Raw genomic sequence first — 27,982 nt, 5'->3', positions numbered from 1 at the left:
TTTCCTCCAAATCATTTATGTATATCACAAACAACAGTGGTCCCAGCACGGATCCCTGTGGAACACCACTGGTCACACATCTCCATTTTGAGAAACTCCCTTCCACTGCTACTCTCTGTCTCCTGTTGCCCAGCCAGTTCTTTATCCATCTAGCTAGTACACCTTGGACCCCATGCGCCTTCACTTTCTCCATCAGCCTACCATGGGGAACCTTATCAAACGCCTTACTGAAGTAAATGATAACAAACTTGGATGTGTGTCTAACAGTGAGGATGAAACCAACTGAATGCAACAGGACATAGATAGGCAAGCAGAATGGGCACACATGTGGCAGATGGAATTTAATACAGAGAAGTATGAGGTGATGCATTTTGGCAGAAAGGACAGAGGCAATATAGATTAAACAGCATAGTGCAGAGACAGAGGGACCTGGGGGTTCACGTGCAAAGATCTTTGAAGGTGGTAGGAAATATTGAGAGAGCAGTTAGCAAAGCATATGGGATCTTAGGCTTCATAAGTACAGGCATTGACTATATAGCAGGAATGTTTTGCTGAACCTTTATAAAGCTCTGGTTAGGTCACAACTAGAATACTGCATCCAGTTCTTGTCACCATACTTTAGGAAGGATGTGAAGATCCCTGGGAGGGTGCAGAGGATATTTACCAGAATCTTTTCAGGGATGAGGGAATTTAAGTACATGGTTCAGTTGGAGAGAATGGGGTTGTCCTCTTGGGAACAAAGGAGGTTGAGGGGAGATCTGATAGAGATCTACAAGTTTATGACAGGTTTAGATAAGGTAGACAAAGAAAAGCTGTTCACCAACAACATTCAAGAAGCTCGACACCATCTAGGACAAAACAGCCCGCTTGATTGGCACCCCATCCACCACCGACGCACAGTGTACCAGCTACAAGATGCACTGCAGCAACTCACCAAGACTCCTTCAACAACACCTTCCAAACCCGCGACCTTTACCACCTAGAAGGACAAGGGCAAAATATACATGGGAACACCACCACCTGCAAGTTTCCCTCCAAGTCACACACTATGTTAACTTGGAACTATACCGCCGTTCTTTCACTGTTGCTGGGTCAAAATCCTGGAACTCCCTTCCTAACAGCACTGTGGATGTACCTACACCCCCAGGACTGCAGCGGTTCAAGAAGGCAGCTCACCACCACCTTCTCAAGGGCAATTAAGGATGGGCAATAAATGCTGGCCTAGCCAGCGACGTCCACATCCCACGAATGAATTAAAATAAAATTGCTGATGGTACAAGGACTAACGGACACAGATGTAAGGTTTTGGGCAAGAGATACGGGAAGAATTTTTTTATGCAGCAAGTGGGAATAACGTGGACCACACTGGCTACGAGGGTGGTGGAAGCAGAGGCGATCAATGATTTCAAAAGGAAATTGGATAGACACTTGAGGGAAATAAACTTTCAAGGCTAAGGAGATGCAGCAGTGGAATGTGACTGACTGGATTGCTCTAGAGAGACAGCATGGACTCGATGGGCCAAATGGCCTCCTGTACCATTGTCGCCCAGTAGCCATCCTTTGGTTTGCTGGGTGACTGAAATGCAGCTGACACAGCAGACTGCCGTAGAATGAAGGCATCATGACTGCTGCCAGCAGACCAGGCATCGACCCGCATGATTTTTCTGCCTCTGGTCACAAACCAGCTGAAAGTTGAGAGCACGGAATCCCTTTTGGTTCCAGTATAGGGCAGAGTGCATACGATGCCTGCAAACGATGTGCATGCAATCAATGGCACCCTGCACCATGGGGAAGCCTGCAATGTTAGCAAAGGCACTTGTTTTGACTACTTATCTCTGGCAGGAAAGAATGAAATACAGCTAGCTCTCTTTAAATAGAGAGCCTTATGACCTCCCTTACACAACAGTAGGTGGCAATTTGCAAGATATTGCAAATATCTCCAGCTCCAGCCTGGAAAGAGTCAGACACATATAGTTTATCACTACAGTCACCTTCATAGCTATTGGCAATGTGGTCCTTGCCCTGCTCCTCGTTGCAATTCTGGCAGCAGCAGGTGGCAGATTTTAGTGAGGGCATCCTTACTAAACAGTAGACATCTCACACATTGTTCCTCGCTGAAGTTTAGGTCAGCGAATTGCTCCCTGAACACAATGAGTTGATATGGTCTCTTGCTGAGAACACTTCTCCCCCTCACTCTTCTAGCAGGTTGACCTGCTCTGTGGCCTTTGTTCATTCTGAAAGTCACAATGCACTTCAAGGGGAATGCCTAGTCGTGCACGAATGTCTGGGAGCAACTAGTTCATGCAGAAGCCTTTAAGTCAGTAAAAAGTCCTTCTGCACGTGCCAAACCACTCCTGTTTGACTTTTGCAACTTGAAACACCAAGTACTTGTGGAATCATAGCAACAGCCAGAAGAAATAAGCAGCAACTAATCTGTTAGTAAGTATGGCTGTCACTTATTTTGTTTCGCTGAAACAAGCGCAATGTGTACACGTTTTTTCTGTCTGCAAAGAACAGGGCCCTGTGTATTAATATATGTAGCTACTTAGCGACAAGAGCTATAGAGTCATAATGGTACAGGAGGCCATTTGGCCCATCAAGTCCTACTGACAATCTTAAATTGGTTGTCAGCATAATTCTTAGCACACTGAGGATTATTTATGATCCCTTTAGATAGCACTTGTGAAGGGGTGGGCAGGGTCCTTCCTGCTACTCAAAGCATGTTCAGCTGTATGAGGTTAAGGGAGGGCGTTGGCTGGGGTGTTGAGGTCCAAAATGGCACCACTGACATCAGATCACACATATTTGACTTCATGGTCTGCCTGCTAAACATACTTTTGAAGAACGTGCTAAAACCTGCACCAATGTGGCATCTGGCGCAAACTGCCCCACAATTGTGCGCATGCTGTGGACAGACCTTTGCAGTTCTAAGGGCACTCGTCGCGCCCAAAATAACAGTGGTCTGCACAATTCCACACATTCAATTAAGGCACCCCAACGCACCTGTCATCTATGAAATGTCTTACACAACTAAAATTGAAAATGTACTTGGCAGTACAGAACTTCAGTATTGCTGAGAATAGAGACATGTTGTCGAAGCTTTTTGTCTTGTACTTATCAGGATGATCCGCAAGAATACTAATGTAAGGGCAAGCAACAACTTTATACGGTACGAGAAGAGACTGCTGATTGATTGGCACGTGAACTCTGATTGGTAGAGGCATTGCCATGGAGAATGCGCCAGTTTATGGTGAATGAGTTAACGGCCACGCTTTGTTTGAAATTTAAACCAGGCAGCTTGACTCTGATTGGACAAGGCACTGCCCTGAGGAATGAACTAGCGAATGGCTGTCACTTATTTTGTTTAGCAGAAACAAGCATTATGTGTGTACATGTTCTGTCTGCAAAGAACAGGGCCTTGTGTATTAATATATGTAGCTTCCAGTACATGCAAATGCGCCACATGTGAGCCCTACTGACAATCTTAAATTGGTTGTTGGCATAATTCTAAGCACACTGAGGATTATTTAACAAATGTTGTCCAATCACGGAATCACATCTAATGTTGGGCACTGTGTTTAGAGTTCAGCAAGCACGGGCTGGTTGGGTACAGCCTGTACCTTGCCCATTGCGAGCAGCAGCAGGTGCTGCCCATCACACAAATGAGTAATGTGATATATGAATTTCAATGCCAGTGTGATGCTCGGTATGTAGGCCGTACATCCCAAAGACTGGTGGATCATATCAAACATGTCCCTGCTGCTGTACTGGAAGCTACATATATGAATACACAGGGCCCTGTTCTTTGCAGACAGAAAGAACATGGACACACATTGCACCTGTTTCAGCTAAACAAAATAAGTGACAGCCATTCGCTGGTTCATTCCTCAGGGCAATGCCTTGACCAGAGTCAAGCAGCCTGTTTTAAATTTCAAACAAAGTTTGGCAGTTACCTGAAAGTCACCATAAACTTGTGCATTCTCCATGGCAAAGCAACTACCAATCAGCACTCTCTTCTCGAATAGTATAAAGTTGTTGCTTTCCCTTACATTGGTATTCTTGCAGGTTGTCCTGATGAGTGCAAGACGAAAAGCTTCAACAACATGTCACTATTTTCAGCAATAATGAAAATGTACTTATTAATTCTGGTTCCTACCCCAACAAATTCAACCTGAAATCCACCACAGTAAATGCATCATCCATCTGTCTAAATTCCAAGCTTCCTTACTTGTCCATACAGTACACATTTCTTTAGTTAATAACTAAGGAAATACAGAACACAATTTCAGAATCTGTGTTTTTGCCTGCAATTTCTCTTGACACCTGTGTCAATGGGCAAGGTATTCTGACATGAGCAGGGTCTCAGAATACCTAAAATATACTTTATTTAAATTAAAGGTTAATTTGAAAAAAAAAATTGTACTTACATTTTAGAATCCAACTTTAGCAGAAATCCCAGTTTATCATATTCTGAAAAATAGAAAAGCACAAAATTCAACAAACCAACACTACATTTCCCAAAAGGTTATATCCCCCAACAACTTGGTTATAGGCATTAATTAGTTCTGAATCCTATTTTCAGTTCTTCACAAGATTTTCAAACATTCCTATAACCTCCAAAGAGTTATTTTCATGCCAACCTTCAGGATTCAGAAACAATTAGCTTATATTGTCCACCTTTGATTGGATAGGATAAATCTTGATCAAATTGATATGTACTATTGTGCATGTAATCTCAGGCAGTTTCTGAAGCCTAACACCAAATCAATATTGAGATGGGTGCACAAAGTTCGTGACAACTTTGCTTATGGCAATGAACTCATCAAATTAAATTCAAATAAACCCTGCTTACTTACATATCAGAACTCATTATTTCTATACCCCAGCCCCATATCATTATCCTCCTGAAAGTTAAGCTTATGAACATCTTTATGTATACCATTTGTCCAGCATGCAAACTAAGAACATGTTGCTTTTTTATAAATTTTGCATATGAATCATCAACTCCAGAGAATGTTATGGATCCTGCTTGGTCATTCCACTGGTTCATCATCCCACACAGAATGATCTTCTAAAAGGTGACTGTATGGAATTGCTCAAGTGTAATATTATGAGCTACAGAATGTGCCAACAGGATTAAACAGACAAACATATTTGCAAATGTAAGGCATTTCCTGTTTCTATAATACATTTGCGCTTGGTTCTAAATATAAAACTAGTATCACAACATAGTGTGTAGGCTGAACAAAATCAGTTGTACAGATGCTCCGTAACATTTATATTTAAAAACAGAAGATATGACAAGGGAGATATACAAACAAAAGAAAATTCAAGTGAATATTTTGTTGTGCAAAATTCAAACTCTCATCCTTCCAAACCAGAAAATCAGTAGCAGTGGTTCAAAAGCAGAGCTCTCTACTAAACGAGTTCATGATCTTTATGCTGCCATCAAGCAAAGTTACTGTCCAGAGTTCCCTTGTTACAAATGTAACTTTATCAACACATTGTCCTTCATCCAAACAACCTGGGTCCAAATCCAGTACAGACTCTCAGAACTGAATCCTCCTTATAAAGGTTCAAAGTGAATGAATTTATAGGATTCTCAACTTGATTTTTAATAGTTATAGGTCAACAGTATAAAACCGCGCATAATTTAGCATTAATGATTTCTAACTCAGCAATCTCTCACTCGAGTGCATAAGAATGGCTCACACATAATATGGAAATATTGTGTTGGGACGTTACGGGGTTTCTTTACTGAAAATAGGACTAAAGGCATATCCTTATTGAACAGTAGAGTGAGCTTCACCTAACAACTAACCCATGCTATACTCTGTCCAGAAATGCTTGATGCTGATACTGTAATGCATTACTGATTTTTGAAAATAAATTCTTTACTCAAAGGATGATAAATGTTTGGAATTATTTATCTGTAATGTAGCACAAGTCAAACACATTGCGCAGGATTTTGCTTTAACAGGGTATCTAACAGCTTCTAGCAACAGTTAAGAATTGTTCCTGCATGTTTAAGTTTTAAAATACTTTTGTATGGCTGGAAGTACAAGCTGATAACAGTGCAATGAGGGAAAAATGGAATCTGGGACCTTAGTGAACAAGGTAACCAAGAGGGTTTTTCCTTAACTAATCAGACTGAAGGATTGAGGAAGGACAGAGTAGGAAGCGTTAATTAGGAAATATCAAATGTCAAATCAGATAGAGGAATAGAAATAGAGGGGGAAAGAAAGATTGGACTGTGAGAAAGAGACAGGAAACGCAAAGTAAAACAATATTAATTTTCTTCAAAAATTTGACATTTTTAAAATCTTCAACAATTAATAAGTGAAGGAATTAGACACCACAGTTTGTAATAATTTAGAGTGCCAGAGGTTGGGCAGTAATTAACAATTAACACATTGTTAAAAGGGTAATTTCACTCGTAATAACAAGACTTAACTTTCTGTGGCAAATTTAGTTTGTAACAACCATGCAAATACATTTTATTTTATGAATTTTATGCCATTCAATGTATATTAACAGTGAGGCACTGAAGTGCCTTTTTTGTGAAGCCAACAGCAGAGTGACACAACTCAAGACAACTACTTTTGGATACTGGCATTTAACCACACATCTGCTCCTCACCTAAAGTTGCTGTAATTGTTACACAAAATAATGGCAACACCATTAGCCTCACTGTTATTTTAACAAAATCTGACCTATAGGGATGTTTATACTGCAATTGAATGCTCGGCAGGGTGAGTTGCAGCACTGAGGGACAAGTTTCAATTTTGCCATCCTTGACCTTCTCTAATGTTCTTATACTTGCTCTTGTAGAGTCAGCATGGACTTGAGGGGCCAAATGGCCTCTTTCCCGCATTTTATGATTCTATACTCTTAAGATACATTGCAAGGTTATTGCTTCAATCATTTTAAGTGATTTGTGCAAGTGGAATGGCTTGCACACAAGCATCCGTTAAATCCGTCTACAAGAGGCAGCAGGACACACCCTGTTATATTACAGCTCACCATCATGGAGATTATCTATAAAAGTCTTCAAGTTAGGAACAACCCTGTTGAGGCATTCCTACTATTTCAGTGGTGAAAAGTTAATCCCTTTACTGGTGCAAGACCGGTTGGCACCAGGTATTCATTTGTAAAGATAAATCTCTCAGCCTCCAACAGACATTTTAAATTTTGACTGTTCAATATCAGTACACGAATTTCTAACATTCTTCTTTAAAAACTATCAGTTCTTTTAGACTGTTCCTCCCCTCCTAACCCAAATGTGCAATGACAATTTTTTCTACAAACAGACCCTAGACCAGTAATCAAAATATAAACTCCCATGTCAAGCATTCCATTGAGAAACAGGTATTTTAACAGCTTATGAGGAAAGCTTCAGGACGAATGTGAGATTTAAAAAAAATTATTTTAGTGGGTTTTGTATTTGTCATCTCAAGAACTGCTTTTCTCATTTTTTTTTGATGTGCGGCATTATGCTGATCAGAACCTCCTATTTCTGTCTGCTGTTGCTCTTATTAGCAGTTAATGGGGATCATGTTAATCAGAATATTTGTTTAGAGGAGAAAACTAATGAGGGAAAAAGGTACTTTTTAAACACAAGGTATTGCCTCCATACATTCCCTTTTAGATTTCTGACTTAAAAGTTTTAACATTTTCCTACCTTCCTATGAGAAATTTTGATTTTAAATCAATGCCCTAGACATCTATTAACTAATATTTCAGATCATCAGCCCGCCAGTGTAGCAGTCAGTTGATGTCAGCAGCATCTCCATTGAATCTGGATTGACACCTATTTCATTTTCTGTAACTCACTGTAAATGAAAACTACTGGAATCCCCATCAGCCGACACTAACAACTGATGTATCCATTATTTTAATGTCAAACTATTTTACTGCTTTTGGGAGAATATTTCAGGAACTCATCCTGGCTGTCTGTTCTAAATACATGCTTGTTGTATCTCATCAGCCAATTTCAGTTTAATCCCATAGGTTTCATGCCAGATAGCCTGATTTTAGCACTGCAGCAGCAAGCTCATCTTAGAATCACATTGCTTGTCTATTTTTTTTCCACTTGCCTTAAAGGAGGATTTTTTTTTATTAAATTGAAAATCTATCTGCTTTCTGAATCAGTTTAGAATTACTCTTCTATCAGTTTATATATTTGAGATACTTCATAATGTTTCCCAAATTATTTGTTGCCTGCTGTTGGATTTTTTTCTTCAAAATAAATTCATTTTGATTTTTTTCCCCAGGGAAGTTTTGTAATATAGTTAAAGTAAAAATGTTGTTATTGGCATAACCACAGGATTGCAATTAGACTAGGACAATGAGCAAAGCACAAATTTCAGAGTAATATTCCGAGATAAGTTTGAAATTATTAGCAAAAATCAGTGTACAGATTGCCTTTGTCAAACTTCTCTAAGTACACTGGTCATTAGACCACACACACACACACTGAACAGAAAACAAAAAAGGAGCTTAGTCATACATAAAGTTACCCCCCAAACTTTTAACTCTAGCAATACTTGCACTAAATGAATTAGCCAAGAGTGTTTGTACGGAGAGCTGTCACCACCTGGATCCAAGCATTCTTTCCTATTGCGCACAGAGCATTTCTTGACATATTCCTGTCAATCTCTTTGAAGGTGGTCATTCACATCACTGACACATGATGACAGTACTCACTCAACACCTTATGGTAATTCATATATAAGAACACTGTCTAATTAGAGTACGGGGACAGAAGAAATACTTTGTGCAGATTGCTATATACATCAGAAAGAAATAGAAGACTACCATGTACATATCAGAATGAGAGGATTGCAAAGTTTGTTTTTACTTCACTGTACAGAGAAATAATTTTTCTACTACACAAATTGCTTATATTTCTGAGATAAAATGCACGATTGACAGCTGTGTACAATTCCAAAACTGTAAATGCAAAACAGAATAAGTTTGAAAAATTACTTTCTCACACTATTATTCCCAATCTGTACCAGTATGCGCATAATGGAGCTAGAACAGTCCCAACAATATGCACATTAGCGAAAAATAGGATCCCATGTTATCAATTCTTAACATGTATCTTTAAAGAGAAATCCAATGTTTTATTCGTCACCAGTTATCCTAAATAAAGCAGCACTTTCATGTTAATAAAGCCGAAACTGATGTGCAGAGTACATTTTGCACAACTCAGACTATGGGTGAAGTAGCTGTACCAAGCTACAGCCAGATAAAGATTTGTCATTTTTTTTTTAAAAAGGGGTGCTTAATAGCATTTGGAAGAAACTGCAACAGTTTTAATGGCACCGTCAAATTCAATTAATGCGTTAACAAATAACATTATAGCTATATTTATTATAACACTTTAGACATCCATTCCTGGGACAAAAAGTTTTGAGAAGTCAATTGAAAAAAAACATCCCTTGAGTCCTTTGTAGCGCAGTTGCATTTTTCACCAGCACAGGCATCAAAAGCAAAAAATTTCACGGATAATTTAAAAAGGGATCAGAAGCAGCTTCCAAATGGGCATTTGAAAATAATGCAATTTGGTATTGAGCATAGAGCGGTTTCTGTACAGGAGACCATTCAGCCCTTCATGTTTGTGCCAGCACTCTGCAAGAGCAGTTTACCTAGTCCCACTCCCAGCCCTGCAAAATGTTTCTCTTCAGGAGCTTATCCAATTTTCTTTTGAAAGCCATAATTGCATCTGTCTCTACCACCCTTTCAAGCAATTCATTCCAGATCCTAACCACTCGCTGCATGATTAGATTAGATTAGATTAGAGATACAGCACTGAAACAGGCCCTTCGGCCCACCGAGTCTGTGCCGAACATCAACCACCCATTTATACTAAACCTACACTAATCCCATATTCCTACCAAACATCCCCACCTGTCCCTATATTTCCCTACCACCTATCTATTGATAATTTATAATGGCCAATTTACCTATCAACCTGCAAGTCTTTTGGCTTGTGGGAGGAAACCGGAGCACCCGGAGAAAACCCACGCAGACACAGGGAGAACTTGCAAACTCCACACAGGCAGTACCCGGAATCGAACCCGGGTCCCTGGAGCGGTGAGGCTGCGGTGCTAACCACTGCGCCGAGCATGCATATGCTCATGTCGCCTTTTGTTCTTTTGCCAATCATTTTAAATCTGTGTCTTCTGGTTCTTGATCCTTCAGCCAATGGGAATAGTTCCTCTCCATCTACTCTGTCTAGACCCCGCATGATTTTGAACACCTCTATTAAATCTCCTCATAAACTTCCCTTCTCCAAGGAGAACAACTCAGTTTCGACAATCTATGTAACTGAAGTGCTTCATCCCTGGAACCATCCTCATAAATCTTATTCTGCACCCTCTCTAAAGCCTCCCCATCCTTTCTAAATTGTGGTGCCCAATACTACAGTTGAAGTGTTTTATAAAGGCTCATCTTAACTTCCTTGCTTTTGTACTTTATGTTATAAAACTAAGGACTCTCTATGCCTTTTTAACCACTTTCTCAATTTGCCCTGCCACCTTCAACGATTTGTGCCCATATTCCCCCAGATCTCTCTCTCTTCCTGCACCTACTTTAGAATTGTATCCTTTAATTTATATTGCCTCTCCTTATTCTTCCTACCAAAATACATCACCTCACACTTCTCTGCATTCAACGGCATCTGCCACGTGTCCACCAATTCCACCAGCCTGTTTATGTCCTCTTGAAGTACATCACAATCCTTCTCATAGTTCACAATACTCCCAAGTTGTGTGTCATCCACAAAATTTTAATTGAGCCCTGTATACCCAGGTCTAAGTCATTAATATAGACCAAGAAAAGCAGTAGCCCTACTACCGAATCCTGAGGAATACCACTGTATACCTTCCTCCAGTCCGAAAAACAACCGTTTACCACTACTCTGTTTTCTGCCATTCAGCCAAATTCATATTCATGCTGCAACTGTCCCTTTTATTCCACGGGCTTCAAGGACTGCAGCAGTTCTAGAAGACAGCTCGCCACCACCTTCTCGAGGACAATAAATGCTAGCCGAGCCAATGACGCCCACATCCCATGAACGAATAAAAAAAATCGACTGACAAGCCAATTATGTGGCACTTTATCAAACGCCTTTTGGAAGTCCATTTACAATGTATCAATCACATTACCCTCAACAACCCTCTCTGTTACCTCATCAAAAAACTCAATCAAGTTAATCAAACAGGATTTGCCTATTACAAATTTGTGCTGGCTTCCCTTAATCAATACACACTGTCCAAGTTAATTTTGGCCTGAATTACCATTTCTAAAAGCTTTCCCACCAACGAGGTAAAACTGCCTGGCCTGTATTTGCTGTATTTTGAACAAAGGATGCAACATTTGTAATTCTCCAGTTCTCTGGAAACCCCCCTGTAGTTAAGGAGGATTGGAAAATTGTGGCCAATATCTCTGCAATTTCCATCTTTACTTCCCTCAGCATCCTCGGATGTATCCCATCTCGTCCTGGTGACTTACCAATTTTTAAGTACAGCCAGCCTTTCTAGTACCTTCGCTTTATCAATTTTTAGCCCAACTGGTATCTCAACTACCTCCTCTTTCACTATGACTTTGGTAGCATCCTCTTCCTTGGTAAAGACAAAGGCAAAGTGTTCATTTAGCACCTCAGCCATGCCCTCTGCTTCCCTGTATAGGTCTCCTTTCTATCCCTTAATCAGCCATACCTCTGCTCTTACTGGTCGTCATCCTTCCATCTACGAAAGATGATGGACATGCAGCAAACAATCCATTCAGGTACGGTGTCTTGTCTTGGTGTACCTTTGCTGATGGCTGTGAAGGCCAATCCTTGAGAGGTAGGCTCTGCGACAAGTACCGCACATGAAGCTGCCAAGCAACACTGTGAGTTGCTGTTTTAGCATTGGTGCCTGATGCCAAGCTGCTGTAGCAACTGGTTGTCATGGTAGTGCTCGTCAGTCTACATGATGTGTCGCCACTTCCCTCTTTCGGCAGCTCATGACTCCCAGGTGCGATTGTCGACATTTAGGGCCTTCATGTCACGTTTTCAAGCATCCTTTAAGTGGAGCTTTGGGCACCCCACTGGGCAGCTGGCCCTGGCAACCTCATCATTCTTGGGTATGTGACTGTCTTCCATCCTGTGGATGTGTCCGATCCACTGCCTCTGTTTGATTAGTGCCAACTCACTCAGGAGTTCTGTCTTTGACAGGATTGCTGCATTTGCGATTTATTTCCTGCCAGGATATACCCATAATGCACCACAGAGAGCGAAAATGGAAATTATTGAGCTTCTTTTCCTGGTAGCTGTATGTCACCCATGTTTCACAGCCATACAGCAAGGTGCTGAGAACACAGGCCTTATAAACCACCAGATTGGCACCAAAGGTCAGCTTAGAGTTATCCCATGCGCATTTCACGAGTCGGCCAAAGCTGGTAGCCACTTTCCCTATGCATGTATCGAGCTCTGCATCAAGGGGCAGATTGTCAGTCACCATGAACCCAAGGTAGCAGAACTTAATAACACCCACTGGAAGTGGTTAGCAAGTGTGATCAGGGGCGGAGATACAACACCTTGTCCCATGACCACCTTTTCCTTGACGCTTATAGTCAAGGAGAACAAGTTATACCCTTCTACTATTTATATGCTTATAGAAGATTTTTGGATTTTCTTTTATGTTCACTGCCAATCTCTTGTCATACTCTCTGTTGCCCTTCTTATTTCCATTTCCAATTCCCCTCTGAACATTCTATATCCAGCCCGGTTCTCACATGTATTAACTACCTGCCATCTGCCATAAGATCCCTTTTTCTACTTCATCTTACTCTCTATCTCCTTTGCATTCCAGGGAGCTCTGGCTTTGTTACCTTACCTTTCCCCCTTCATGGGAATGCACCGATTGTACCCAAACAATCTCCTCTTTAAAGGCAGCCAATTCTTTGATTCCAATTTACCCAGGATAGATCTATTCTCAACCCACTGAAATTGGCTCTTCTCCAATTAAGTATTTTTAGTCTAGATTGCTCCTTGTCCTTTTATATGGCTAACTTAAAACTCTCAGAACCATAGAAAAGGTACGGCACAGAAAGATGCCATTCAGCCCATCATGTCTGCGCCGGCTGAAAAAACTAGCCACCCAGTCTAATCCCATCTTCCAGCATCTGGTCCGTAGCCTTGCAGGTTACAGCACTTCAGGTGCAGGTCCAGGTACCTTCTAAATGAGTTGAGAGTTTCTGCCTCTAACGCCGATCCAGGCAGTGAACTCCAGACACCCACCACCCTCTTGATATAATGATCACTGTTCCCTAAATGTTCCCCGACTGACAAGAGCAAGAACACAAGAAATAGGAGTAGTCCATATGGCCCATCGAGCCTGGTCCGGCATTTAATACGATCATAGCTGATCCTCGGCTTCAACTCCACTTTCCTGACCGCTCGCCATATCCCTTGATTCCGTGACAGACCAATAATCTGGCTATCCCAGCTTTAAATGTATTCAACGGTGGAGCATCCATAACCTTGGCCCACCTCATTTCCCATTACCAGATCCGCCAATGCCTTCTTCCTTGTTGGGCCGAAAATGTACTGCTCAAGAAAATTCTCCTAAATGCACTTCAGGAATTCTTCCCCCTCTCTGCCCTTTACACTATTACTATCCCAGTGTATATTACCATCCCAGTCTATACCTGGATAATTGAAGTTCACCCACTATCACTACTCCGTAGTTCTTGCACCTCTTAGTAATTTCCCTACAAATTTGCTTCTCTATACCTTTTCCACTAGTTGATGGCCTATAGAATACACCCAGTATCGTAACTGCAACTCAACTGCTTTTCTTAGCTTTTAATAAGATAAATTCCATCCTTTACCCCTCAAGGACAACATCTCTCTCCAGCAATGTAATATTCTCCTGAATCAATACTGCCAAATCCTCATGCTTTCTGTCCTTCCTTATTTTTCCACTTTGGGCTGAATTTTACGCGGCCCCAGCGAGTCAGATGGTGGCACGGGGGAGGCGTAAAATTGAGCGGGAGGCTCCGGGAGGCCTACCGCCCTGCTCCCGCCTCCAGTCAACTTTACTGCAGTTGGGCAGGGGGGGGGGAAAACGGCCCGCCCACCAGAGGCCAATCAAGGCCCTTAACTGGCCACTTAACAACCACTTATGGGCCCTCACTCACCTCCACGGGTATTTTACCTATGGCTAGCGGTCGTGCTGGGGACACGAAAGGCCGTCCAGCAAAAGCTGCCGGCCTTTCTGCACGCCGGGGGGGCGCCATGGCAGTCGGGCACAGAGTGCCTGATGGAGGGCCGCCCCTGCCTCCCAACCCACCCCCAGGACCAAAGATGCCCCCCACCCCCCAAACGACCACTCTAGCTTCACCAGGACACGACCAATCTCACTAGTGAGGCATGTTCAACTTACCTTCCCTCCTGGCTCCAGGGCGTCAGCTGGGCTGCAGTCCCAGCAGTGGCCACCGCTCCCAGTGGTGCTGCTGGGACTAAGAGCTGCCGGCCCAATGACTGGCCAGCAGTTCACTGAGGCGCAACCTCCTCCCTCAAGTGGGTGCAAGTCCCGCCTCAGGAAAATTAAAGCCCGGGGATCCGTAAAACGCGGGACGGATCCCCGGGCTTGGCGGAAGCGGGTTTGCCACCGACTTTTACCTCGGTGACGAATTCCCATCCGCCCAAGGTAAAATCCAGCCCTTTGCACCTACAAATATTTAGTACCCAGTTCTGCACTTTTTTAAGTCAGGTATCCATTATCGTCACAATGTTATATTGCCATGTGGCTACCTGCACCTGCAGCTCACCAATCGTATTTACTATGCTTTGTGTGCTTACATTCATGGACAGTGATCCCAATTTAGGCCTTGCATTCCCTCTTACACTGACCCCACCTAATCCCTTACTATTTCTTACTCTTGTGCTGTTGTTTCCAATCCTTTATGCTCCTTGTTTCTTTCTAAGGCTGCACCTTGGTTCCCATCTTGCTGCCAAATTAGTTTAAATTCTCTTCCACAGCACCAATAAAGTACCCCACAAGAACATTGGTCCTGGCTCTTTTGAGGTGCAAACCAATTGGCCTGCACAAGTGCCATCTCCTCCAGAACCAGTCCCAATGTTCTAAGAATCTAAAGCCTTCCTTCATGCACCTCCTCTCCAGTCATGCATTCATCTGCTCTATCCTCCTTTTCCTAAACTCTCAGTGCATGGCACCGGGAGTAATCTGGAGATTACAAGCTTTGAGGCCCTGTTTATTAATCTCTTTCCTTGCTTCCTAAATTCAGTGTGCAGGACCTCATCTTCTTTCTAACCTATGTCGTTGGTATCGATATGGACTGGCTGTTCACCCTCTGTATGTTCTGCAGCCACTCAGTGACACCCTGGACCCTGATACTGGGGAGGCAACCCCAACTATAGCTTTCCCAATCTCCCTCTTGTACCCCCCTCCCCCACCCCACCCTGTCCAGTTGCACCAGCCACAGTACCATGGACTTAACTCTGGCTGCACTCCTCAGAGGAACCATCAATCTCACCAGTATTCAGTACCAGTTAGACAGTGAGATGTACTCTGGGGACTCCTGCACTACCTGTCTGATCCTCCTGGACGGTCTGGCGGTCACCCATTCCCTCTCTTCTTATTCACGCTTAAGTTTGGGGTGACCACCTCTAGAAACATGCTTTCCACGTAGTTCTCAGCCTCAAAGATGCACCACAGCAATGCCAGCTGCTGCTCAAGCTCTAAAACCCAGGGCTTGAGCATCTCCAGCTAGTGACACTTCCTGTACATATGATTGCCCAGGACATGAGGAGCATCCTGGAGTTCTCACATGGCACAGGATGCACATTTCACAGGACTATGCTGCCCTGCCATAACTCTGAAAACATTGATGCATATTTATCAAACATGATAGTCATAATGCTCTGGCTATCACGTGTGGGTAAGCTTAATGGACCAGCTGCGCTTTTCATGCTAGTCAATTTCGCTTAATTATATGTAACAAACTAAGTAACACTGGTGCCTGCATGCACGTAAACATGCTCACAAATAACGGATTAAAATCTCAGTCGTTATTTTACAAGGTTATCAATGGTAATTAAAAGTTGACTATGTGTTTTTTTAAAATCTGAAATTGCCATAAATAAAGCTAGGCAATTTCCCATTGTGCAACTTAGATCAGGAGACGACAATCATTAGATGCTGCAAAATGGAAACCCCCAGATCTCACCCACATATGAAGGAGTTAGAGGAAGAAACCTGAAGAAAAATAATCTTCTGCCACTCATGCACCTCCAAGTTAAATACTAGAAAAAAAATACAGATTTGGTCTACAAGTCTTAAATGCAATCCCATTAACTGAAAAAGATATTTTCTGTTCAGTACGTCTCGAAATATTACTTAAAACAATATTAATTTTATCCAAGAATAAGTAGGTTACAAACATAACAACATTGCACAGTTTATTCACACACAAAAAAAGAGAAATGTAGGACTATTTCAGGTTCAGTTCTTTCTTTGCTTCCTCCCTGGCTTTAATAACCAGCTGACAAGTAACTCAGACTTCTTAAAAAAAAAAGTCTTTAATCTACTACACAGAGATTTCGCCTATGTATTCAACTGTATCTGCAGATTAAAAATAAGGGTTAAAATGTAAATTTACAACTTGGTACTAAATAATCGATTGTAAAAATTGTCTTCTGTTCTTGATCAATGAATCATATGGTGTACTGATAGTCAAGAGTCAGCTTCTGTTACTTCAATTTTTGTTTAAAACTGGACTAGGGCTTTTTCGGCAGATGGTCACCTGAAGATAACGTATAAGCAAAAGTGGATTTTTTTGAACTACTGTGTTACAATATTGTGACAATTATATCTTAAATCTCAAAGATGATATAGTTGCTTCAGTTGAAAGGCAAAAGACAAAATTGACCATGATGATGTATGTAATTGAGATAAAACAATGGAAGTAACACAACTTCATCAAATGGCATAGAACAGGTACAACATGTTTTTGATTTCCCCTAAAGGTCTCATGCCTTTACCGAAACTTTCTGTAGATCCTGATCCCCAAAAGGCAAGTCACCACCTAGACAGGAGGAATTCTCCACCCTCAAGTGGTTAATTAAGATATGGGTAACAAGTTTTTATTACCTGAACATATGGCAGATACATGATCCACGGTATTGGATTACAAAAGCTAACTAAGCCACACACAGCTACATAGTGCTAGTTACGTCATCCAACATCATGAGTGATTGATCGTGCACTTTAAGTGGCGTTTTAGGTATTCTGTTTGCAAAAAGTGTACTCGATTGCACCATTGCTCTAACAGCGCGCATTGCCTATGGCCCGTGGTAAAGCACTACCAAGACATCGCATGAAAGGATAATACATTAGATAGTGTTTTTGGCTGCATGGAGAAGTGAAATGTTTTCCATATGGAGAGAGGGACAAAATAAGTGGGAATGTCATTTTGGATTTTTCTTGCAGACCTCTGTTGGAGCATCAACATGCTTAGGACATGGATTTGTAGCTTCAATCTTCTACATAACCTCAAGATATGCCATCAAGGGGAGGTGTCAGGCAACGGTCAAGTAACTCTCAACAGAAAGTTGGGGTACTAGGAGATTACGGGTGTGGGAACAAAAAAAAAAAATCACTAACTCAGAAAATGCAAATACATTAGCTGTGACTGGGTGGTGGGTGTGCAACAGATCTGCTTTCAGAAATCCATAAAGGTTTTTATTTTGTGGTTTCTAGCAACAATCTGAAGTCAACAGAACACCAGATTTGAAAGCTTACCATAGCAGTGGACAAAGGTGGAATGTGACATTTTCTCATGCAAAGCTCTTAGTATGACACATGATAACTAACGCAAAGCTTTAGCTGAACTGGACAGGTGCAAGGGGAGGTCAGGGATAAAACCAGCTTCCAGATGAGGCAGCTTGTACGGTAGAAGAGCATGAGGTGGGAAACAGATTTTACAAAAAAAGCAAGACTTGCATTTATATAGCGTCTTTCATGACCACTGGATGTCCCAAAGCGCTTTATAACTAATGAAGTACTTTGAGGTGTAATCACTGTTGTAATGTAGGTGGGTATAGACGCAGATATCCAGAGAGACTTACATAAACTGGAGACCAGTAATAGGCACACACTGGAGGTCATTGAAAAAAGCAAATATATTGAGACACATGAACATTAGAAGTATCAGAAATAAGATATGAGCTGAAGGCTGTTGTGACACTAGAAATCTATAATCAAGTTGGAATATCATGAACAAAATTAACCAAGAGGATGGAAATCAGTGTAAAATTCAGGGATGTAAGTGTTCAGAAAGAGAAAGGGCTCAGAAAAAGAAGTGATGTAGCCCTATATATCAGGGTCATAGGAGGTAAATTGAAGTTGATCCTGTGGAAAGTGGAAAAAGCTACAAAATGAATTATTCTGGTTAGACATCACTAATATGAAAAAAATCCCAGCTCATAGGAGCATGCCACAGATTAGTAACAGGAGAAGGAAAATTTGCTCTACTAAGAGATAAAAAGAATGAGAGAGAACAAGTTACTTTAATGGAGGATTTCTAATCAGATATATCAACTGGGAAAAGTCAAGTGGTTTAAAGTCAAAGTTGATAAAAGTATTACTTCTTCGTGATCCAGTGCCCAAAGTAAGCCAGGAGAGGTATTGCTCATCTTGACCTGGTATTTATTAATTCATGAGACAACTTACAGGAAGAGAAAGTAGTGGCAATCCTGTGGAACAATGAGCACAGAATGAAATTTAACATAATCTGGAAGTCAGAAATACCCAAGACCAGGAGCAAGTTCAAAAGTTGAATGAGGGAACAGCTAAACTAAATGAATTGGGGAAGGTTATTCAACAAACTTCAGAGTCAAGTAGAACAGCTTTGAAGGAATAATGTTGAGCATACAAGATAAATACATGGCCTAAAATCAATATACTCAAACATGACACTAAATACATTTCCCCATCAGCTCCCTCTGTCCAAGAACTGCCCTCCTAAACCACCTTTTGCTCTCCTACTTGAAGAAACAATAAACAATAAATTCATTCCTCTACCTTCCCTGAAAAAAATATCTTTGAAAAACCTATATTTCCTTTTTTCAACAGATACTGATTCAACTTTTTAAAGAGGTGTTACATCAGTCCAAGTCAGCCACTTTCTCTAGGAGTTCTGTTCTGTTCTCCTGAGAGGAAAATTTATTCTTCCAATCTCAAAACCAACTCAAGGCTCGTGAATTCTCTCTAATCCTATGGTCAGCTGTTGAAGTTAAATTGCTTGTTTAATTCAATTCTAACTGTTCCTTTCATTACTTTAAAGGTCATGGATGCAAAATTGAGCTCTTTGGTGGTCATGTTTTGGGCACAAGTGCCCTACGAGCTCCAAAATGGCATCCATGACACACGGGCATACTTGTGGGTCAAATCATGCCAGACACCACATTGGTAGGGGCTTTACCCCGACAGTGAACATCTGTCTGAAGGATGCAGAGCAGGAAGATCATGAAATCTTGCACCTGCTGCAGCCTCAGCGCATGGCAAGGACTGCACTGCCAGTGGCCGTGAAGGTGACGATGAAGTTTTATGCATCCGGTTCCTTCCAGGCAATATGTGCAACATCTCACAGGATGCCGTCCACTGTTGCACAAGGTCACTGAAGCTCTCTATTCTTACCTTCCAGGAGCAGAGCAGACCTGTGGGGAGAACGCCGAAAGCGGAGCCCATAAATCGAACCCGAGGATTGAGGCCCAGTCTCTTACCTTCCGGGAGCAGAGCGGAGAGGAGTCGCATCTCTTCCAGCGCGCCAGAGTTTTGGGGAAAAAAGTCAACAGTGACATCACAGAAGAGCTGCAAGGTGATTGGTTGGTGAGTCACCGCTGTTAGGGAATAGCTCTAAATAGCTGGGTAAGTATCTCAGGTAAGAAAAGTTTAAAAGTTTAAGGTTTATTTCAAATATAGTAAGTAGTGTTTTTTTTTTTAGGGAGTTCTGTAGTAACGAGGACCAGGGAAGAAGGGCCCTAGAGTAACTGATATTATTGGACACTAAGATCTTCCAGCAGGTTTAATTTAATTTAAAGGGTTAAGTCATGGCAGGAGAGCTCAAAGCCGCGGTGTGTTCCTCGTGCTCCATGTCGGAAGCCGGGAACATTTCCAGTGCCCGGGACCAGCATGTGTGCAGGAAGTGTGTCCAGCTGCAGCTCCTGGAAGCCTGGATTTCAGAGCTGGAGCTGCAGCGGGACACTGTGGAGCATCCACGAGGTGGAGAGTATCGTGGATAGCACGTATAGCGAGGTGGTCACACCGCAGGCTCAGACTCTACAGGTAGGAGGGGAAAGGGTGACCACCAGGCAGAGCAAGAGGAATAGGCAGGCAGTGCAGGAATCTCCTGTGGCTATTCCCCTGCAAAACAGGTATACTGCTTTGGATACTGTTGGGGGGAATGGCCTCTCAGGGAAAGCAGCAACAGCCCAATTTGCTGTACCACGATTAGCTCTGCTGCACAGGGGAGAGTAAAAAGTGTGGGAATGCAATAGTTATAGGGGATTCAATTGTAGACAGGCGTTTCTGTGGCCACAAAAGAGACTCCAGAATGGTATGTTGCCTCCCTGGTGCTAGGGTCAAGGATGTCTCAGAGCGGTTACAGGACATTCTGAAGGGGGAGGGTGAACAGCCAGTGGTCGTGGTGCACATTGGTACAAACGACATAGGTAAACAAGAAAGGATGAGGTCCTAAAAGCAGAATATAGGGAGCTAGGAACTAAGTTGAAAAGTAGGACCTCAAAGGTAGTGATCTCAGGATTACTACCAGTGCCACGTGCTAGTCAGAGTAGAAATAGCAGGATATATCAGATGGATACGTGGCTGAAGAAATGGTGTGAGGGGGAGGGTTTTAGATTCCTGGTGCATTGGGACCAGTTCTGGGTGAGGTGGGACCAGTACAAACTGGATGGGTTACACCTGGGCAGGACTGGAACTGATGTCCTAGGGGGAGTATTTGCTAGCGTGGTTGGGGAGGGTTTAAACTAAAATGGCAGGGGGATAGGAACCTTTGCAAGGAGTCAGAGGAGGGGGGATGAAAGACAACAAAAGACAGTAAGGGGAATAAGAAAAGTGATAGGCAGAGAAATCAAGGGCCAGAATCAAACAGGGCCACAGTGAAAAATATTGGGAAGAGGACAAGTAATGTTAAAAAGACAAGCCTTAAGGCTTTGTGCCTTAACGCGTGGAGCATTCGCAATAAAGTGGACGAATTAATCGCGCAAATAGATGTAAACAAGTTTGATATAGTCGGGATTATGGAGACATGGCTGCAAGGTGACCAGGCACGGGAAATGAACATCCAGGGGTATTCAGTATTTTGGAAGGACAGACAAAAAACAAAAGGCGGTGGAGTTGCATTGCTGGTTAAAGAGGAAATTAACGCAATAGTGAGAAAAGATATTAGCTCTGACGATGTGGAATTTTTATGGGTACAGCTGAGAAACACTAAGGGGCAAAAAACGTTCCTGGGGGTTGTATATAGACCCCCAAACTGTACTGGTGATGTTGGGAATGGCATTAAATCGGAATTAGAGATGCATGCGATAAAGGAACATCAGTAACTATGGGTGATTTTAATCTGCATATAGATTGGGAAGATCAAATTAGTCACAATACTGTAGAGGAGGAATTCTTGGAGTGTATACAGGATGGTTTTCTGGATCAATACGTTGAGGAACCAACTACAGAACATCCATCCTAGACTGGGTATTGTGCAATGAGAGAGGAATAATTGACAATCTAGTGGTGCGATACCCCTTGGGGACGAGCGACCATAATATGATAGAATTCTTCATCAAGATGGAGAATGACGTAGTTGATTCTGAGACAAGGGTCCTGAATGTTAGTAAAGGAAACTACGAAGGTATGAGGCGTGAGTTGGCCATGACATTTTGGGAAACAGTGCTTAAAGGGATGACGGTGGATAGGCAATGGCAAACATTTAAAGAGCACATGGATGAACTGCAACAATTGCTTATCCCTGTCTGGCGCAAAAGTAAAACGGGAAAGGTAGCCAAACCATGGCTTACAAGGGAAATTAGAAATAGCATTGGATCCAAGGAAGAGGCATATAAATTTGCCAGGAAAAATAACAGACTGAGGATTGGGAGCAGTTTAGAATTCAGCAAAGGAAGACCAAGGGATTGATGAAGAAGGGGAAAATAGAGTACGAGAGCAAGGTTGCAGGGAACATAAAACCTGACTAAAAGTTTCTATTGGTATGTGAAGAGAAAAAGATTGAAGACAAATGTAGGTCCCTTACAGTCAGAAACAGGGGAATAAAGAAGTGGCTGACCAACTAAATGCATACTTTGGTTCTGTCTTCACAAAGGGGAACCCAAATATCATACCAGAAATGTTGGGGAACATAGGGCTTAGTGAGAGAGTGGAACTGAAAGAAATCAGTATTAGTAGAGAAATGGTGTTGGGGAAATTGATGGGATTGAAGGCCAATGAATCCCCAGGGCCTGATGGTATGCATCCCAGAGTACTTAAGGAAGTGGCCCGAGAAATAGTGGATGTATTGGTGGTCATTTTCCAAGATTATATAGACTCTGGAACAATTCCTACTGCTTGACAAAATCTACTAGAATTCTCCGAGGATGTAACTAGTAGAGTTGATGAGGGGGAGCTAGTGGATGTGGTTTATTTGGACTTTCAGAAGGCTTTCGACAAAGTCCCACATAAGAGATTAGCATGTAAAATTAAAGTGCATGGGATTGGGGGTAGTGTATTGCGATGGATAGAAAATTGGTTGGCAGACAGGAAACAAAGAGTAGGGATAAATGGGTCTTTTTCTGAATGGCAGGCAGTGACTTGTGGGGTACTGCAGGGATCTGTGCTAGGACCCCAGCTATTCACAATATACATTAATGATTTAGATGAGGGAACTAAATGTAATATTTCCAAATTTGCAGATGACACAAAACTGGGTGGGAGGGTGAGTTGTGAGGAGGATGCAGAGAGGCTTCAGGGGGATTTGGACAAATTGAGTGAGTGGGCTAATGCATGGCAGATGCAGTATAATGTGGATAAATGTGAGGTTATCCACTTTGGCAGCAAAAACAGGAAGGCAGATTATCTGAATGGCTATAAACCGAGAGGGGAATATGCAGCGAGACCTGGTTGTTCTCGTACTCCAGTCGCTGAAGGTAAGCATGCAGGTGCAACAGGTGGTAAAAAAGGCAAATAGTATGTTGGCCTTCATAGCGAGAGGATTCGAGTACAGGTGCAGGGATGTCTTGCTGCAATTATACAGGGCTTTGGTGAGGCTACACCTGGAATATTGTGTGCAGTTTTGGTCTCCTTATCTGAGGAAGGATGTTCTTGCTATAGAGAGTGCAGCGAAAGTTTACCAGACTGATTCCTGGGATGGCGGGACTGACGTATGAAGACAGCTTGAGTCAGTTAGGATTATATTCGCTGGAGTTCAGAAGAGTGAGGGGGCATCTCATAGAAACCTATAAAATTCTAACAGAACTTGACAGGGTAGATGCAGGAAGGATGTTCCCGATGTGGGGGAAGTCCAGAACCAGGGTTCATAGTCTAAGGATACGGGGTAAACCTTTCAGGACTGAGATGAGGAGAAAGTTCTTCACACAGAGCATGGTGAACCTGTGGAATTCGCTACCACAGAAAGCAGTTGAGGCCAAAACATTGTATGTTTTCAAAAAGGAGTTAGATATAGCTCTTGGGTCTAAAGGGATCGAAGGGCATGGGGCGAAAGCGGGAGCAAGTACTGAGTTGGATGATCAGCTATGATCATAATGAATGGCGGAGCAGGCTCAAAGGGCCGAACGGCCTACTCCTGCTCCTATTTTCTATGATTCTATGAAAGATAACTTCATTTCATTCTCTCTTGCCAGAGACAAAATGGCAAGTCAGCTCGTGGCTGCACTAAGATTGCAGGGTTCCCCATGGTGCAGGGTGCCTGACTGCACACACAGAATTTGCACATACCGCATGTCAACTCTGTCCTGTACTGTAACTGAAAAGGATTCCACTCCCTCAACGTCCAGCTGGTGTGTGACCACAGACAGCAAATTATGCAGGTCAATGCCTAGAATCCCAGCAGCAGTCATGATGTCTTCATTCTGCAGCAGTCTGCTGTGCGAGCTGCATTCAAGTCATCACAGCAAACCAAAGGGTGGCTACTGGGTGACGAGGGCTATCCGCTGATGATTTTGTTGCACAACCAACACAAACACGCACAGCATGTGTAATCTATAATATCTATAGGACATGATGTCACATGAAATTGAGATGTAGCAGACCACTGGCTCTAACAATTCCACTCTGGACCACACTAGAGAAGCCCTACAGTATTTGACAGATTGGGTGTCAAGATTCGTGGTGGTCTACTGCATGTTGCACAACCTCATCATCATGAGGGGACAGCTCAGGCTACCAGGAATACACTGAACAGCAGGAGCATGAGCAGAAGAGGAAGGGAGGAGTCAACCTAGATAGCCCCTTTCTGGCCAGGTAGTCTGTGAATAACTCAGCCAACTATGATACCAATAACCGGAATCCCACTCCCCCATTCAACAAAAATCCCACAACTTACCTTCCGTCTGTCACAGACCATCACAGCATCCACCTAGCCACAACGCAAAAATAAAAGCAACCACAACCCAAACCAAATTTATAAATCAAGTCGTGCCATATTGCATACAAAAATCAAGTAATCACCCTTGTGCATTCCCTTAGTGCCTGTATTCCACGTGCTTTTGACTATCCTCGCGTTCCTATGCAGTTCTACCCCAGTGACTGCAGCACGGCTGGTGCAAAACAGCTGACTCTCAGTGCAGGAGACTGCAGACGCCCTTGGACGATGACTTTGAGCAACTCTGGGCCTAGAAGTCCCGACCGTGGACTGCACCGTCTGGCTTTGAAGGCAGCAGTCTAGGCTAGCAGGCTGGCTCACGGACAACAGCAAAGGTACTGGTGGAGTAGTATGGGTGGGAGAAGGAATGCTGTCTTCCTGGGAGAGAACACAGGTTTATGCTCTATGAAGCCACTGCCACTCCCCTGGGGGAGCACCTCAGAAATCCCAGTAATTTCTGGGGCGGCACCATGGTGCGGTGGTTAGCACCGCAGCCTCACAGCTCCAGCGACCCAGGTTCACTTCTGGGTACTGCCTGTGTGGAGTTTGCAAGTTCTCCCTGTGACCGCGTGGGTTTCCACCGGGTGCTCCGGTTTCCTCCCACAGCAAAAGATTTGCAGGTTGATAGGTAAATTGGCCATTGTAAATAGCCCCTGGTGTCGGTAGGTAGGAGGAGAATGGTGAGGATGTGGTAGGGAATATGGGATTAATGTAGGATTAGTATAAATGGGTTGTTGCTGGTCGGCACAGACTCGGTGGGCCGAAGGGCCTGTTTCAGTGCTGTATTTCTCTATGACTCTATAATTTCTTATAAGCCAGATTGCTGTATGCGGAGACACCCCAAATGCCCCTTTACACACAGCAATCCACAGTCATGCTGACTGCATTCTGAGCTTTCATGGCTGCAAAGTGACATTGTATCACAGCAGTCTGAGGTTCCACTGTAGCACCCAGACAGCTGCTTGTGTGCAATGGAAGCTGCAACACCAGACGTTACACATGTTTACCTAACCATAATGTATGAACGCAACTGGCCACCACTTGCATGCTGGAAAGGATGAGCTCTAAGATCTGCACAAAGCCCTGTGCCAAGTTGGTGCTGGACTTCTCCTTGCTCCTTGACATTGACCACAGGCTTTCTGAAAGGCTTCCTTAGGCACCAACATTTTATGTTTCCCCATCAGCATTCTTCTGTAGGCCATCAAAGTCCTCATCACAGTCCCGTGCAACAGAACCCATGTGTGACTTTTCCCTCTGGCGAGCTAGTACCTATGCAATCCTTGCCCCCTGCCCCAACTGTAGCCCACTCATGCCAGCATCTCAGCACGTGCAGATTCTGCCTCCAATCTATCCTCCAAGATGCACACTTGGTCAGTATCTGAGCTGGTGGCTGCGAATGTGAAATGAAGTGGCGGTGCTGTGTCTTCATCACTCTCTTCTTGGTGTTCCTCCATTGTCTGACCAGGTTGCACCTTTTGGGCATCAGAAAGGAAAAAGGCACAAGAGTAAGGTTGTGGATCGGGTAATGGGCAAGGTAAGAGGTGCATTCTTATAACAGCTGCAGCTTGTAAATCAGAAAAGACTGTGGGATGAGGGAGGAGTGGAATGTTGGGAGTAGGAGGTATCAGGATATCATCATCTTCAAAGATTTCAGCCCTGCCACTGGCTACAGCCTCAGCAATGAGTGTCCCAATAATGCCCAGCACCATCTCCTCAGTGGGGTTTAGAACATGAAGGTGCACCTGACCCCTTCCAGTTAGTCTCTGCCTCCTCCGGTTGTGCGCCACCTTGTCCTGCAAGAGGGAAATATCTCAAGGAGTGTTGCAGAATCTGCTTGGCTGATGTGATTCTTATGGTTCATTAGCTAGTAGTGTGTGCAAGATTTGAGTTGTGGGTGTGAGGTTTATCGCAGTACTAAGTATGCATGGGTGAGATGAAACATATGAATGTTGGATATGAGTCCAGATTGATACAGATTGTTGGTAGGTGAATGATGGAGATCTGAAGATTTAAGCAGTGTCTGAGGCTAGTGGGGCAGGTATAACATGGCACTTGAAGATGCATTCACTGACCTTGACCACTCCTGTGAGGCCATTGAACTTCTTGAAGTATTACATCCAGGTCCTTGGGATTTGATTCCTGGTACTGACCTCCATGGCTATCTGCTCTCACTGCCTTTTGACCAAGTCTGGATAAAGGACATCTCTCCTCCTTTGCATCCCCTCCTCCACTGCAGCATTCAAAAACCCGGGAGCCCGCTTTCTCTGATATTGCACCATTCTACACTGTTTCCCAGGTCATATTCACTTTCTACATGACTGCCAGCTCCTGCTCCAGCCACAATGCACCTTCCCTTTAAGAGGTGCAGGTAAACTGTAACTGGTGCTAGCAAGTTATGATTTTAGGTCCCTGCTGATGTTTGCAGACAACGAACAGCTTGGTTAGTGCTGGCTGCATGCAGTCATTCAATTGAGAAAGCAGCACAAAGTTGGTGCGCTGCCTGCAGGTGAGGTTAATTGCACATCACTATCTCGGCACCCATTTTCTGGGGCCATCCAATTTAGCATCCACCCACCCCCCCCCACCCCAACAAGTCTCCAATTAAGCATTCCCCCCCCCCCCCACCCCCACCGCACCCCCAAGTCTCCAATTAGTCTTTTCTCTAGCAAAAGCAAGTATAGTCATTTCAGTATAACTTAATGCTGGAAGCAAACTGATCATTCCTCGGAAAGCTTTCTAACATGCCTATATCCTTTCTTTAGGGTTTGGTGATGAAATCTTAACAGCATACTCTGGAACTGAGCTCACCATTGTTCTGTACGTCACTAAAACATATCCTGACTTGTCATCCAATATTGCCCAGATGCATGCAAAGATCCAAATTGCCTCACACGGATTCTTTCAAAGATGACTAGTAATTTTTCTTATATCTTTTCTCCTTGTGTCTTTGGAAACAACTTTGTGCTTTCTCAATCATTTTCACAGGCCAACTCCAATAGATCTTTCTCATATTATAGAAATATTTACTGTTGTTACATTTTTTGGGCGTTACCTGAATATTCATCTTGTGCTTTGCATCAAAGACCACTCCTGTAAGCAAGTACTCTCTCCCTATGAGCCAGAGTGTGACTTTACAAGCATAATATCTGGTAATGTAGAGTTGCCTAGGGGTTGAACAGAAACCCTTGTTACTGTATTTAGCTTACTAAATATAGCACAAAGTTGTAATACCTTAAACTTCAGATAACATAAGAATAAACAGCATCAAACTGCAGTTAGATTATAAATTACAGAA

At 43.0% G+C, this 27,982-nt stretch overlaps 1 protein-coding gene across 11 annotated transcripts in view; it reads right to left on the bottom strand.

The window, feature by feature from the left end:
* Positions 1 to 27,982, bottom strand: part of st3gal3a (ST3 beta-galactoside alpha-2,3-sialyltransferase 3a) — a 788,939-nt gene that overhangs the window by 470,646 nt on the left and 290,311 nt on the right. For all 11 annotated transcript variants that reach the window (XR_010975488.1, XM_068036918.1, XM_068036928.1 and 8 more), the window contains one exon: positions 4,428 to 4,470. Coding sequence is in view for 10 of the 11 variants with exons in the window: in XM_068036918.1 (XP_067893019.1) it covers positions 4,428 to 4,470 (43 nt within the window). In the remaining variant the exon portion in view is untranslated. The remainder of the gene's footprint in view (positions 1 to 4,427; positions 4,471 to 27,982) is intronic.

This window comes from Heterodontus francisci, chromosome 8 (assembly GCF_036365525.1).
Source record: "Heterodontus francisci isolate sHetFra1 chromosome 8, sHetFra1.hap1, whole genome shotgun sequence".
In the NCBI taxonomy this organism is placed as follows: domain Eukaryota; kingdom Metazoa; phylum Chordata; class Chondrichthyes; order Heterodontiformes; family Heterodontidae; genus Heterodontus; species Heterodontus francisci.
This window is presented reverse-complemented; position numbering and strand designations above follow the sequence as displayed.